We start from the raw sequence: 13,351 nt of genomic DNA, 5'->3' as shown, positions 1-13,351 counted from the left end.
ATGCAGGACTCAGACGATGCAAGGTAGTTCGGCGAGAAACGTTTATTATTCCGTGGTCGGGCAGGCAGTCAGGTGCAGCAGCGGTAGTTGGGACGTCGGGCGAAGAGAGCAGGTGAGCGGGCAGGCAGGAGTCGGTACACAGTTGAACGATCAAAGCAGGCAGAAGTGTCAAAAGAGTCAGGCTTACGGGGTTGGTCGGAGAACAGGCGAAGGTCGGTACACACGGGTTGTCGATCAGGGATACGGGAGTACTCGAACGGGACATGAAGCTCAGCGAAATGGCCCCGGACCAGTTGTCATCGGGGTCATATAAATACACCGGATAATCAGCCCACATGAGGCGCAGGTATGCGCCTCCCAATCAGCGCAACTGCGCTGGCACCCGCACACCCCTGGCTGGAGCGGCAGGATCATGACACATATGCTGGTTTTTGGTGTTTTTCACCTGTGCTGGTCTATGCAATTTTTTTCCTCCCTGCTTTTAGCAAAGTCCGGGTTATCCATTTCCTACAGGAAAGGTACCAGGCAACTTTTTGTTAGGTAGCTGAGGAACCAGCCCCAAATGTGGCCAAGCTTGTGAGAGCCGCCATATTGCATCCTTTCACCGTGGTAGGCACCTTGACAAGCAAGGGCAGTGTGTAAACTGTAAGAGCAATTGGATATTCACTGAACAAAAATATTTGAGTAGGCAAAGATGTTTGAATGAAAACAAATCAAACACAGCAAGACAAGACAGCTGGAAAGCACCCAAGGAGATAACAGATTGGCACACAAGGAGAATAGAGAATAGAGCCAATGTCCAGTGCAATGTCAGAGAATCAGGAAGAAAAGCACACAAAAAAAGGAAAATAATTCAAAACATAGTCCACATTCTGTCTAGATCATCCCCATAAGAGAAGTATAAACTGGCTCTGTGTGTGAACTACCCTTGAGTGAAGTCTTCCACCACTTCCACATTTTTTTCTACGACTTCATCCACAGAGCTGTTTCCTCCCGGTTCCATTCTCCTAGGGAGGATGATATTGCAGGCTCACTGCTTCAGTAGTTGAATCATTTATCTCTGTTGCTGTGGGACGTGAATTGCAGCAGACTGAAGCTGTGCTATGCAATCTGTCTCCAACAATGCACAGTGCCAAAGTTCTGAAGCACTTGTGTGTCTGTATGTGTGAGTGTATGTGCTTTCTTCCTTGGACAAGGACATCTTGCCACTCCCTTTAACCCAACCCCCACCCATCATCTTGTACTGCTTTTCCAGAGCCACCCTAGGCTCAGTTCGGCTTAATGAGTTCACTGTATGCACCATTAGGAGACAAACACTGTTTGCTAAGCTTAGAGATGGGAGGACACAAATTCATTTTTTCACAACACACAGATTTTCCTCTCATAGGACATACAACGTATGGTCACGCAAGTGTCGAATAGTGTTCTTATTTGTGGAAAGAGGGGACACCAGGTAAGGACATACAACTATCCAATAGGACAAGATGAGAGAGGATAGGCCAGGATGTGGGAAATGAGCAAGGGAGTGGTACTGATGAATGGTGGTGTGGTCTGCTTTTATAGGGACCAAACACCTGTAAGAACTCGTGAATATATATTTTGATCATTCTTATTGTTGGTAGTCCCAGCATAAGTAATTCAAGCCTATAGTTTGTCTATGGAACTTATTAGTGCATGAACACCTCTCCCCGCAAAGAGGCGGCTGAGCCAGCATGCCCATTCTGCGGGGGTTCCAGCCAGGCAGACGCCACCCACTCCCGAGGGCAGTCCCCCAGCATAACTGAAGCCTCTTGACCAGTATCAAAGAGAGGTGCACGGATTCTGGATCATTACCCTCCATGCCCAATCTGCCCACCCCCCACACAGCATGCCCCACTGCTCCCACCACCCCCACCAACCACAGAGAGCTAACCATCAAGAGGGCAAAACGCAGGAGCCAGATGCCACCTGAAAAAGTTCACAGCTTGCTAAAAGCAGGAACATGTTAAGTGCCTTCCATGAGCAATAATGGAGTGGAAAGGGGAGAGGAAAGTGAGGACCGAAGGAGGGGGAGGGAGGACCAGCATCCTCTGCGGCCTCGAAAAGGAAGGCAGTGGAGGTTGTTGGTGGGTGGTGGTGGGCCAGTCGCAAGGAGTCAAGAGAAATCTGATATGCCACCCAGCTACCCTATTACCATGGTTACCAGATCCCCGACTGGCAACTATTATCGCTGTACTGTGATCTTATGTGGTGGGGTGTTGTGCATTAAAAGTGGAGAGACTAGCGGGGTTGAGGCACGACAGTCACTGGGCAATGATGATCATCACCATCACCCCTACTCAGGCCAACTAGCCCTCCAAAGGATGTGCAAATGTATGAAGTGCAGTAATTGTACTTTTCTGTTTCTGTAATCACACCTTTTTTGTCAGTGCCCCAAATCCTGGCATGCTGCTTAAGGATTAACCAACAGAGCCAATTTATTTGTTGTTTTTGTGCAATGTATTTGCCCCATACCTATTGAGCATGGCTAACAGTAACGTTAGCGATATCGTTACTGTGTTTAATTAGCACAATGTCAAGACAACGTTGAGTACAAACAGATGTAACCTTTTGGCTCAGAGTTGTGTTAATTTGGAGTTTCCGCGCCCTACTGACAAACTGTTAAGTAGTGATGTAATAAATTGTGCCAAGGCTTCAAAGAGTGTGTCGGCAATTTCAGGAAGTAATTCATCAAGTCACCGAGGATGTATGAAGACTTGCTATTTCAAGAAATGGTGTGTTCTTCCACCGTTGGGCCAAATCTCACTTGTTGTGTCACACACAACGCTAGACTCCTTTAAAAGGTACCTTGCCCAGGGACACCTCAACAGTACTCGGGAAGTAGATTATCATCTTTCCTGCAATGTGTTGCTATTTTCTGTGTTTTTTTTTTTTTTGGGGGGGGGGGGGCAGAAACAGATCTTGAGCTGTGACCCTCAATGCCAAGCCTCAAGTCCTTGGAGACTATGACTGCCCAAGTTGACAAAGAACTCTTTTAAAGCTTGAATACAACTAACTTTAATTCATGAGTTAGAGCCTTCTGATTATGGCCAGCTCCAAATTGAGATGGAAATCACATTCCTTTGATTGCATTTTTTAAAAAAAGGGGCAAATCTGATTTCATTTGTTCTAGCTTCATGGAAAATACATTTTTGTGAATAATTTAATACAGTACTTGTTTGTCACCCAAAATGAAAACTGAAAAACATCATTTTGCCATGTATTTGTACTTTTGGGCAAAATGTCATTAATTATTTAAAATCCAAAATAAGACTTTAATATATATCTTTTTCCTATTGAGTGCCACCACTAATTCAAATGATCAAAGACATTAAAAAGACATGCATTTGACACGTCACATCGTGCCATTGTCGACTCAATTTCTGTTGTACAGCTGCCATTTGGCTGCCCGTTGTCACCGCTGTCGGGTTGCAAACTCCTGATCGGCTCAAACATGTATGCTTTGGCGATGCCAAGTTCAGGTGTGTGCTCCTGTACGTCGACATCCTCCTCCTCCTTATATTGGAACACGTTGGTCGCCATTGCATATAGACTGTAGCATGCTGTGTTTGTCAATTGCAACATCACGTCTGACCACTCTCGGCGTGGAAAGAGTAACTACACCTCAATGTTTTGAATTTCTGGTATGTTCGGGGAGTGCTCAATACACGTAATAAAATGCTCATTTTTAGCAATATTTGACAACTAGCTGGAAGTTCTGTGCATGTTTTATATGACATAAAAAAGAGAAATATGAATTTTACTGACCCCAGAACATCTTTGACCTCTGCCCATTTCCCCAATGATTTACCTTAGTTACAAGTACTTAAAGGGGAAATCCACTGGTTTGCATCAACAATGTATCCAATAGGTCATGTAATATGTACTCTATTTTGACAATCTGATGTTAAATCCTCTCTCATTTAAAAGTGTTTTAAGAAGATTTTTATCGCCAATTTTGAATTTTCAGGGGCGCTGCCATTTTCACGAGTCACATGACCTACGTGCGCGGTTGTGACGTCTACCGTGCCGCAACAAAGGCTTGATTACATGGGCCACATTTATGCCCAGCGCAGATTTCTCGGATTTATCCTCATCTGATGAAGAAATAGCAGTATCGGTTGATCAGGAAGACAAAGGAATACTTCCGTACACAGCCGTGAGACGCTCACGGCTGTGTATGGATGTATGTGAGCGGCGCCGCTCATGGCTGTGTATGAAAGTATTCCTCCATCTTCCCGATCAACCGAACGGCTGAGCCGCTCACGGCTGTGTATGTAAATATTCCTCCGTCTTCCCAATCAACTGATATTGCTATTTCTTCATCAGATGAGGATAAATCTGAGAAATCAGCGCTGGGCATAAATGGTGTGTCATGTAATCGAGGCAACGGCAGTGTTGCGGCACGGTACACGTCACATGTGCGAACGGAGGCAATGTGACTCGCGAAAATGGCACCGCCCCTGCAAATTCATAATTGGCGATAAAAATCTTCTCAAAACACTATTAAATGAGAGAGGATTTAGGATCACATTGTCAAAATAGAGTACATATTACCTCTATTTGTTTTGAATTGTTAATGCCAACCAGTGGATTTCCCCTTTAACGCTACTTATTCGGGTTTGCAGTGTAGCATTGCATGGGAAAAAGGTTACATTCAACTGACCAGGATAAAACAAAATATAACTATAAAGAGAATATCCTTACAGATGCTAATGAAAGTCAATAAATCAACTAACATTTTACTGGTTTTAGTCTATCTCAGGTAAAAATAATAGAAACAATTGTCACTATGTCAGTATGTATGCAGTTTCACAGCACTGCAAACTACAGCTATAACAAGCTATACCTCTTTTGAATATTTTAACAAGTTTTTTTCTCCATACAGTTCTTTTGCAGCATCATACACTACATTGTGTATATAACTACCTGGTTTCTAATAAAGAGACTGCTGACTGCAGCATAGAGTTGCAACAACAAACAGAGCGAAGAATCTGCAGAATCTTTTTTTTTTAATGGACATTGTGATAACAAAGACGACAGCGCAATATAAACCACATTTAAATGCAGAGTGGGGGCTGCTTGAAAGGACGATGGTACTGTTTTACAGCTCTGACAGAATCTGCCAAAAGCTATCTGCTCAGTTGTTCCTCTTTACTGGATTAGAAGGAGGCTGCGCTGTGATTTTAGAAATGTAAAATAGAACAATCAGCAGGATCATAAAGCAGAAAGTGGCGGGGCTTATTTTTAGATTTCCACTGGCAGGTTTGGAGGGACAGTGTTTCGTGTTAGGTCTTAAGAACATCACCCATTGTTTCCCTCGGTTATTCAGTCAATACAAAATCAGGAGTTCTGCCTCAGTTGGAATTGGAATTTCATTTTATTTATTTATTTTATCTTTTTTTTAGGTGTTGGTGGGGGCATCCCTGTAAGGAAAAACAAACAAACAAAAAGCTGTTGCTGTGGTCACAATGCACCACAACTTGGTCACAACCAGTGGGACAAATTCTCAAGTTGTGTCTCCTCTGCACTGATATCTTTTCCCTTTGGACACATATTTCGTTCCAAACTATTGAAGCAAAATTGAATATGCAAAACATACTAATTGAGAGATGCTATTAACTTTAGTGAGTTCCGGCATGGTTAATAGACTCTCCATCAGCTTTGTTATTTCTAATAAATCGCCTGGCTTTTGGTAGAGGAAGACTAGTCAGGAGATCATATTTGGTTTCCTTTGTTGGATTCCTGCTTGACATATGTTTCCACTTTAGTGTGTGTGGTTTCAGAGCCTTGCTGTCGGAGTCACACAAGCTCGTGGCGCTTAGAGTAATGATCCCTGGGGGAGTTATGACTAAGGTTGGGAAACAAAGCCAAGGTCAGTTGGAAGGCCTGACAGAATCCCGTGTGACACCTAACAGGAAAACTCTCTAAACTACTGACAGCAGAACATGAAACTGGCTTCATATAATGGTGAAGGGCATCGCAGAATTTTGCAGTGATTATTTCCAAAACTTTGGGGGCTGCTACGGCTACATAGGGTCAGGACCTGTACTCTATATTCATGCATCAATCTTCAGTAGCGAGGCCTGGAATCCAATTCTTATGTTCTTAGAGGACATGGTAAAGTATAAATACTTCATCAACTGTAAGAGGATTTGGTCCAGCCCAATACAAACAAATAGTTCTCCAGGTAAACTGCTACCGAAAACTAAAAAACATTAAACCAGTTCCAAAAATATAATGTTATATACAAGCAGTTCAGGGTGTACCCAACCTCTCACCTGAAGTCAGCTGATATCGATGCCAGCACACTTGCAACCCTAGGTTCCTGAAAATGGATGGATGAACGGATGAATTAGACTGCTGAGGACTCAGGAAAAAGGTTCCCTTCCCCTGGTATAGACCGTGTCATGTCAATTTATATATTTTATATTAACCTCACTTCATGGTAAAGCAATTAGTATTCTCATATTAGGCTTCTGATATGGCTGTAACTGCATACAGTCACTTAATTGATTGTTGAGATTTTCATGATTATGTGAAATTGGTTGTTGATGAATTGGATCATGAGGCCAGAGAAACAACAACTGATGTCTCAGTTTTGACTTAGACATTTTTTTTCCTGCTCAGGCTCGGCTGTTTACCTTTTCAATTTATGAACTAATAGACAACCTTCTATTCAATCTCTTTCCAAGTATCTTTTTTCTTTTAAGTTCTAAAGAGCTTCTTCTTCTCCCATCAGGAATCAACACATTTAACCACCTACCTGGCGCAAAAATTGTTGTTCATCTGGGCTCTGGACCAATACTGGAGACCTTTAGAACTCTTGTTAAGTCTTCAATGCAGTCCAAGAGTTTATTACCAGTCTTCCAATTTTAACCACAGAAAATACAATCACAAAGATGTTTATTCATCCGTGTGTGAAGGAGGTTTCAGTGGAAAGCACTTTCAGTGTGGTTGATGTGGAGAAGCGCTGTGGAAAACTCGCCCATTTACTCTTTCGCCACATATCTGGCAGATAAGCATTGTGTTAAGATAAATGCATTTGAGAAGCAGTACCTTCCCAAAATGAGGACAGTGGACTGCAAAACATCCCATTTATCAACATGACTTCATCCATCAGTGTCTTGACATTTTTTCAGATGGTAGCTTTAGGACTGACTGCAATGCAAAAGCTAAAACCACTCAACAGAGAAAACAGTCGAGGAAGAGAAAGAACTAGCAAGGCAATTAATCCAGCGCTTTGATTGTTTGTTTTGACATATGAATATTCACAAGGTTTTTAATTAACCACCTACGCGTACGAAGAATGACAAAACATAAGCAGCCGACTTGACAAATGACATACTGAATAATAGGTGGACTGTCTGTCTCACAGTTCTGAGGACCGGGGTTCAAATCCTGGCCCTGCCTGTGTGGAGTCTGCATGTTCTCCCCTTGCGTTTTCTCCAGACACTCCAGTTTCCTCCCACATTGCAAAAACATACATTAATTGGAGACTCTAAATTACCCTTGGGTATGAAGGTGAATGCAAATTGTGGTTCGTTTCTATGTGAGCTGTGATTGGCTGGCACTCAGTTCACCGTGTGTCCTGACTCCTGCCCGAAGATAGCTGGGATAGGCTCCAGCACTCCCGCGACCCTTGTAAGGATAAGTGACACAGAAAATGGATGGATGGAATTCCATTTAATTTTCAACTGAGCGTGAAATGGTGCACATATATTTACCCAGAATTAAAATGGCTCTTTTTGGTGACATGCAGTGATCATACTTGGCGAATTCACCCACTGTAGTTCAAAAGAAGAGTTCCAGTGTTATCTTGGGCAAGTTCAGCTGACATATGAAGAAAATGTTAAAACTCTGACCCCGTGCTCTCTTTTTATCAAAGTAAAGATACTGACTGATTCTGGGTTTTTATCTCAGATAATAAGTTTCCCGTAGCCATAGTGCCTAATGTGAATTTCATCTCTTTAGAGAAAGAGCACAGATAGAGTTTGAGGTGAAGAGGTCACCTTCAAATGACATGAAAGTCTCATCCTTCACCTGTACACTGCATCCTTGCTTTTATGTCCATCTCCCACCTCGTTGTCATTTTCTTCATAACCCCTTTCACTTGTATTCTCTCAGTGCTCTTCACAACCTCCAACCACATCTTTAGATAACCAGCCCCTTTGTACCACCTTTCAATTATCTGGGTTGTCTGCTGGGAGGCTGGGGTGCTGATAGATTTTACGCTATCTGCTTGAGAACAGAGGATGCTCTGGCCTGCACTCTGCACTTCTCTTTCTCTGTATCAACATCCTTTCAATGCATATAAAGGCTACTGGATGTGAATCGCAGCTAAGACGAATGCTAGCATGACTCAATTGATATGAGCATAACAACAGAACGAGTAAGTTTTCCTTAAACAATCGGGACCTTTTTCCCATATTAGATTTTTAGGACCAATAATCTTTCCAGCCGCACCGTTCTTTTGACAAGCAGCATAAGATTTGATGTGAACTGACTGTGTTTATGTGTGCTTGCAGGTCTTTCATTTTTTTCTATGACAACAGAGAAGGGTTTGGCGGAGGAAATCAAAAGTGCAATGGAGGGTGACTCCAGGAGAACCAATCAGGTAGGGTCACTTGCGGCAGCTCATTTTACCCCCGGGCCGCTCAATCATTGTCGAAGCATCTTTAGGTAGTACCGCAGTACTTCAACCAATTGGACAATTAATCACGTTGTGTGACAAGCAAAGCATCTGAATAAGAATCGTAGGACAAAGAGACAATCTGACATTCTCTGTCCAGGTTCCAGAGGACCACCGCGATGCGGACGAAAGCTCGGACAAGACTCCCAGCAAGGCTTCCAAATCGCCCCAGAAGAGCAACAAGAGGCCCAAGACGGTGCCTGTTAAAGTCAGTTTGCTTGACGGCTCTGACTACGAGACTGCCATTGAGGTACGCCGTTCAATTCTGTGACCAAGGATCCTGTCAAATGCTCGACTATAATTACGTGTTGGAGTGAAACAAGAGTGGAACTTCTCGGAGTTGCATTTCAGTCACCCTGTCATTTGTTGATATCTGAACCAATAATAAAATGTTTCTTTCAGATGACCCCAGTGGTGACCATTGTCCCAACTTCATTGGAATTGGGGTTTTAGTTATGGTTTTGAAAAGACATAAATCGGGGGGATCAATGTGGATTTGAAAAACACTTGTAAATCGCAGATACATACTGTATGTGAATTTGAAAAATCCACAAATAATTTCGAGACATAATTCTTCCCATCGAAGTACTGATGCTTTAGAACTGGCTTTGTAACCATATCTGTTCTAGAATTTCTTTTGCTAGTGGCATTTTGTTCCATCTTTTGGTCGATTTCATTTTGTCAGACTATTAAAATTATTTCTTGATTTAACACCGCTGGACAAGGTAATTAGGATTGCATGTGCTTACTTGGGTTATCTATGTATCATTTTTACATTTGTTTATTGAGCAACGTTAACCTTATAAAGGGGGAAACTACAAAAAAAAGCGAACATGCATACATACATACCAGTACATCCACAGACAAATTAGTAGTAATGAGCAATTGTTGTACTGTATTTCTCCAAAATAAAATTTGTACATTTCTTTTAAACCTCTGTTATGTTTATGCATTGTTTTAGGTCATTTTATAATTTCACCCTATCCATCACTTGCGGCCTGCTCACATGCACGCACATCCATTCCTTCACGCCACCTGGCCCACGACTCAAGAGGTATTTGCACTTTGACGGGAAATCCATACTGCGGATTTGACAAATGAGTATGTTGATGATGTTTGACCTGAGAGAAAATAAAATGTGAGGGCAAGTGAGGCGGAGGAAACAATAAAGATAGGTGGGGGGGGGGTGCAGAGACATTCAATCTAGTCGTCGAAGTGAGTCACTGTTCAGACACAATGATGAATGCTGAAAAATCCCAAGTGTACTGAGTAAGCAGCTTTGATGCTAAAAACACAAAAGCGAAGTCTTATCCTAGCATTGAGGTCTGCTTAGTAAACAGGATCTTGATGAAGCCTAACAATTAAAGCAGGGGTTCTATTACTTTTGTTCTGGCTTCAAGCTTCCACGGAGAATATTTTTGGTTGTTGATTTTAAACGTGTTGGAGTTGTCACAATATGCTTTTGTAAATCTCATCATTTTGAAGCAATTATTGTGCCTGTGTTTGAATGAGGAGAACTTTGGTTGAACTTTTCTGTTCAGCTCATGAAATTCTAAATGATCACTTTTTTTCACATCGACTGGCTAACCACATGTCACTGTTGGTCTTTCAGATTGCTGTTTTGGATAAACCTTCTATGTCCAACGTGTTTTGGGGCTGAAATGGAAATAATAGAAACAGAAAAGAGAATAGAAAGGGACATAGAAACAACCAATATTGGTTACTTCAAATCACTTTAAAAATATTTCTGTTCTATTTTTTTCAATCAAATTAGAAAGAAGCTGCGAAAAAATAAGCCACTTAATTGGCAGGGATTTTCAGTGTCCACAGTTATTTCATTATTATTATTATTATTATTTTAAAGGGATTAATGTTTGCTCTCTGAAGGCATGTAGCATTAAGGGCAATGATAGATTGTTACATGTAACAGTTTAGAGTAGTTTATTTTTTGTTAAAAAAAAAAAAAGTCATCAAAGCCACGTTGATGGGACACTGCAGATTTACTGCTGTTGCCATGGTGACTCAGTATCACTTAGTTTAGTGGTCTGCAATACTGTTGGATCAGCCAGGACACGCCTTATGCGTTAGGCACATGTTTTTGCTGGTAAGTGATCCAACAATGTTTATTTTTATTGTTGTCATTGTTATTATTGTATATTGTTATTTTTTTTCCTTTAATGTAATACACAGTGGATCAATTAGACAGCGTTGGCCTCACAGTTCTGAGGTTCTGGGTTCAATCACGGACCTGCCTTTGTGGAGTTTGCATGTTCTCCCCTTGCCTGTGTGGACTCCTGTTTGCTCCCACATCCCAAAAAACATCAATGCAACTTTAATGGGACACTCTAAATTGCCCCCGTAGGTGTGATTGTTAGTGCGGCTGTTGTCCGTCTCCATGTGCCCTGTGATTGGCTGGCAATCAGTTGAGCGTGTACCCCGCCTCCTGCCCATTGACAGCTGGGATAGGCTCCAGCACTCCCGCGACCCTTCTGAGGATAAGCGACAAAGAAAATGGATGAATGTATAATTTAGCTGTTTTTCCCATTTTTCCCAGGCTATTGAGGAAAAAACCTTTAATATACAGAACAACATTTGTACTACAGGATACTTTTCAATGCCTGTCCTTGGAGAGTTTTTTTAAACAGTCATCAAAAAAAAAAAAAACAATACAATTATAGTCACAATAGAAATACAGGTACTGTATACATATTTAAAAACAAAAGGACACAAACACCTGAAGCAATCCCCCACCCTACATCTATGTGGCTGAGTCTCAGTTGACCATTTTGACAATTTAGATTTAAAAAATTGATCATTTTGTATTGCTTCTAGTTGAGTGGGCAGCACCTTGCATTTCTTTGCTCCCCAAACTGTAAAAGTTGTTAAGCCCAAAAAAAAAATGTTTTTTGTTCGGTTATTTTGCATTTCCCTGCTGCTGCATTTCTTGAGCCATACAAGTTTTTACTCTATTAGCACGTGTGAGAACATATTTCGGAACTTCTGTTTGTGGGATATTTCTTTAATAATAACTGACGTTTGCTTTTAGCATGAGTTAATAGCGCTATAATACTGAATCTCCCACAAACAACTCCTTGAATAGAGATGCATATTTATTCATTCATTCATTTTCCATACCACTCAACCTCACTAGCGTTGTGGGCATGCTGGAGCCTATCCTACTTAACACATGGCGAGAGGGGGGTATACCCTGAACTGGTCGCCATCCAAACACGGCTCACAAACAAGGATTTGCACTCGCATTCTCACGTACGGGCAGTTTAGAGTCTTCAGTTACGTGCATGATTTTGGGATGTGGGAGGAAACCGAAGTCCCTGGAGAATATCCATGCAGGTACTGTGAGAAAATGTAAACTCCATACAGATGGGGCTGGGTTTGAACTAAAGACCTCAGCACAGAGCCAGACATCCTAACCCGTGTCCTGCATATTTACTGCAGTTAAATAGTTGCTTTGAAATAATAACATTTTCAAACTGCTGCAACAGCAATTAAGCCCCATTCTTCCCCATTGCTGCTTTGACTCCAAATATAAGACGTTTTCAGCTTCTTTTCTTGTGTTCACTGCTTTAGTCTTTTTATTCCAAAGAGAGAAGGATGGAGTGGGAGCTGGCACAAGGGACCTATTACTTATGTTTCCATGGTAACAGCTGCTTTGTCACCATAGGAGCTGGATTTCCCAAGGAGATGCATGTGTGTGTGTGTGTGTGTGTGTGTGTGTTTTGGGTGTGTGATTAGGAGTGTGTGTGCGTGCCCAATACAGACCCTGTTTTCACCCCCCAAGGGACGCAATAATAAAATGTGTAGCCTGTTGTTTCGCTACTGACGTGTATTTCGTCGCTTGATGGACACACACAGCGTCAGCCATCCCACTCAATAGGGGTGCTGTCATTGCTTGGGATTTTTATGGTTTTAAGCAATAGTCTTTACTTCTTTGTGTTGTGAAATGTGACCGATGACTAAATCTGTAAATAACAATCTTATATTTATAGTGATGTATTGACAAATAACCCTTCAACAAAGTGGGGTGGGTGATACTGTTACCTAGTGGATATTTCACAGACTGTTTACTCCCCTTTATTTATTTATTTATTACTGTTTGTGTATGTGTTCAATAGAAATTCGCCAAAGGGCAAACACTGCTGGACATGGTGTGTGGCCATCTGAACCTACTGGAGAGGGACTACTTTGGCTTGACGTTCCACGACCCCGACAACGCCAAGGTTTTGCCATCACTTTCATGCACAATATTGGAAAGCTTTGAAAGACTTGCCAAGCGCATTTCCCTCATGTTAAAGAGGTTCTGCATTTGGATCTTGACTCTGTTTGGCTTCTTCCCACATCCCAAAAACATCCAATTGAAGTTAATTGAAGAATGAGTGAGTCGTTAATAGTTTTCTGTCAATCGAACAGCCAACAGTACGGGTGTACCCCACTTCTCGCCCGAAGCCAGCTGGGATGGGCTGCAGCTCCCCATGACCCTGTACATGGGGTAGAAAATTCACTTTATAAATTTTTTTGGACTAAGCAAGGCTGCAATTGACCTAATCTTAGAAATGATGTGCAAAAGAATAACTGCCTATATTTTTTAAACATTTTATTAAATTATGTTGTTCATTGGTTAAC

General features: G+C 41.8%; 1 protein-coding gene across 1 annotated transcript in view; it reads left to right on the top strand.

The window, feature by feature from the left end:
- The first annotated feature begins 8,563 nt into the window (after window positions 1-8,563).
- si:dkey-178k16.1 (band 4.1-like protein 1) overlaps window positions 8,564-13,351 on the top strand; it is a 37,990-nt gene continuing 33,202 nt past the window's right edge. Inside the window, exons 1-3 of the mRNA XM_061808475.1 lie at window positions 8,564-8,635; window positions 8,811-8,960; window positions 12,844-12,948. Coding sequence (XP_061664459.1) covers window positions 8,564-8,635; window positions 8,811-8,960; window positions 12,844-12,948 — 327 coding nt within the window. The remainder of the gene's footprint in view (window positions 8,636-8,810; window positions 8,961-12,843; window positions 12,949-13,351) is intronic.

Source organism: Syngnathoides biaculeatus, chromosome 2 (genome assembly GCF_019802595.1).
Source record: "Syngnathoides biaculeatus isolate LvHL_M chromosome 2, ASM1980259v1, whole genome shotgun sequence".
NCBI lineage: Eukaryota > Metazoa > Chordata > Actinopteri > Syngnathiformes > Syngnathidae > Syngnathoides > Syngnathoides biaculeatus.
Note: the sequence above shows the minus strand (reverse complement) of the source record. Positions and strands in the feature narration are given on the sequence as shown.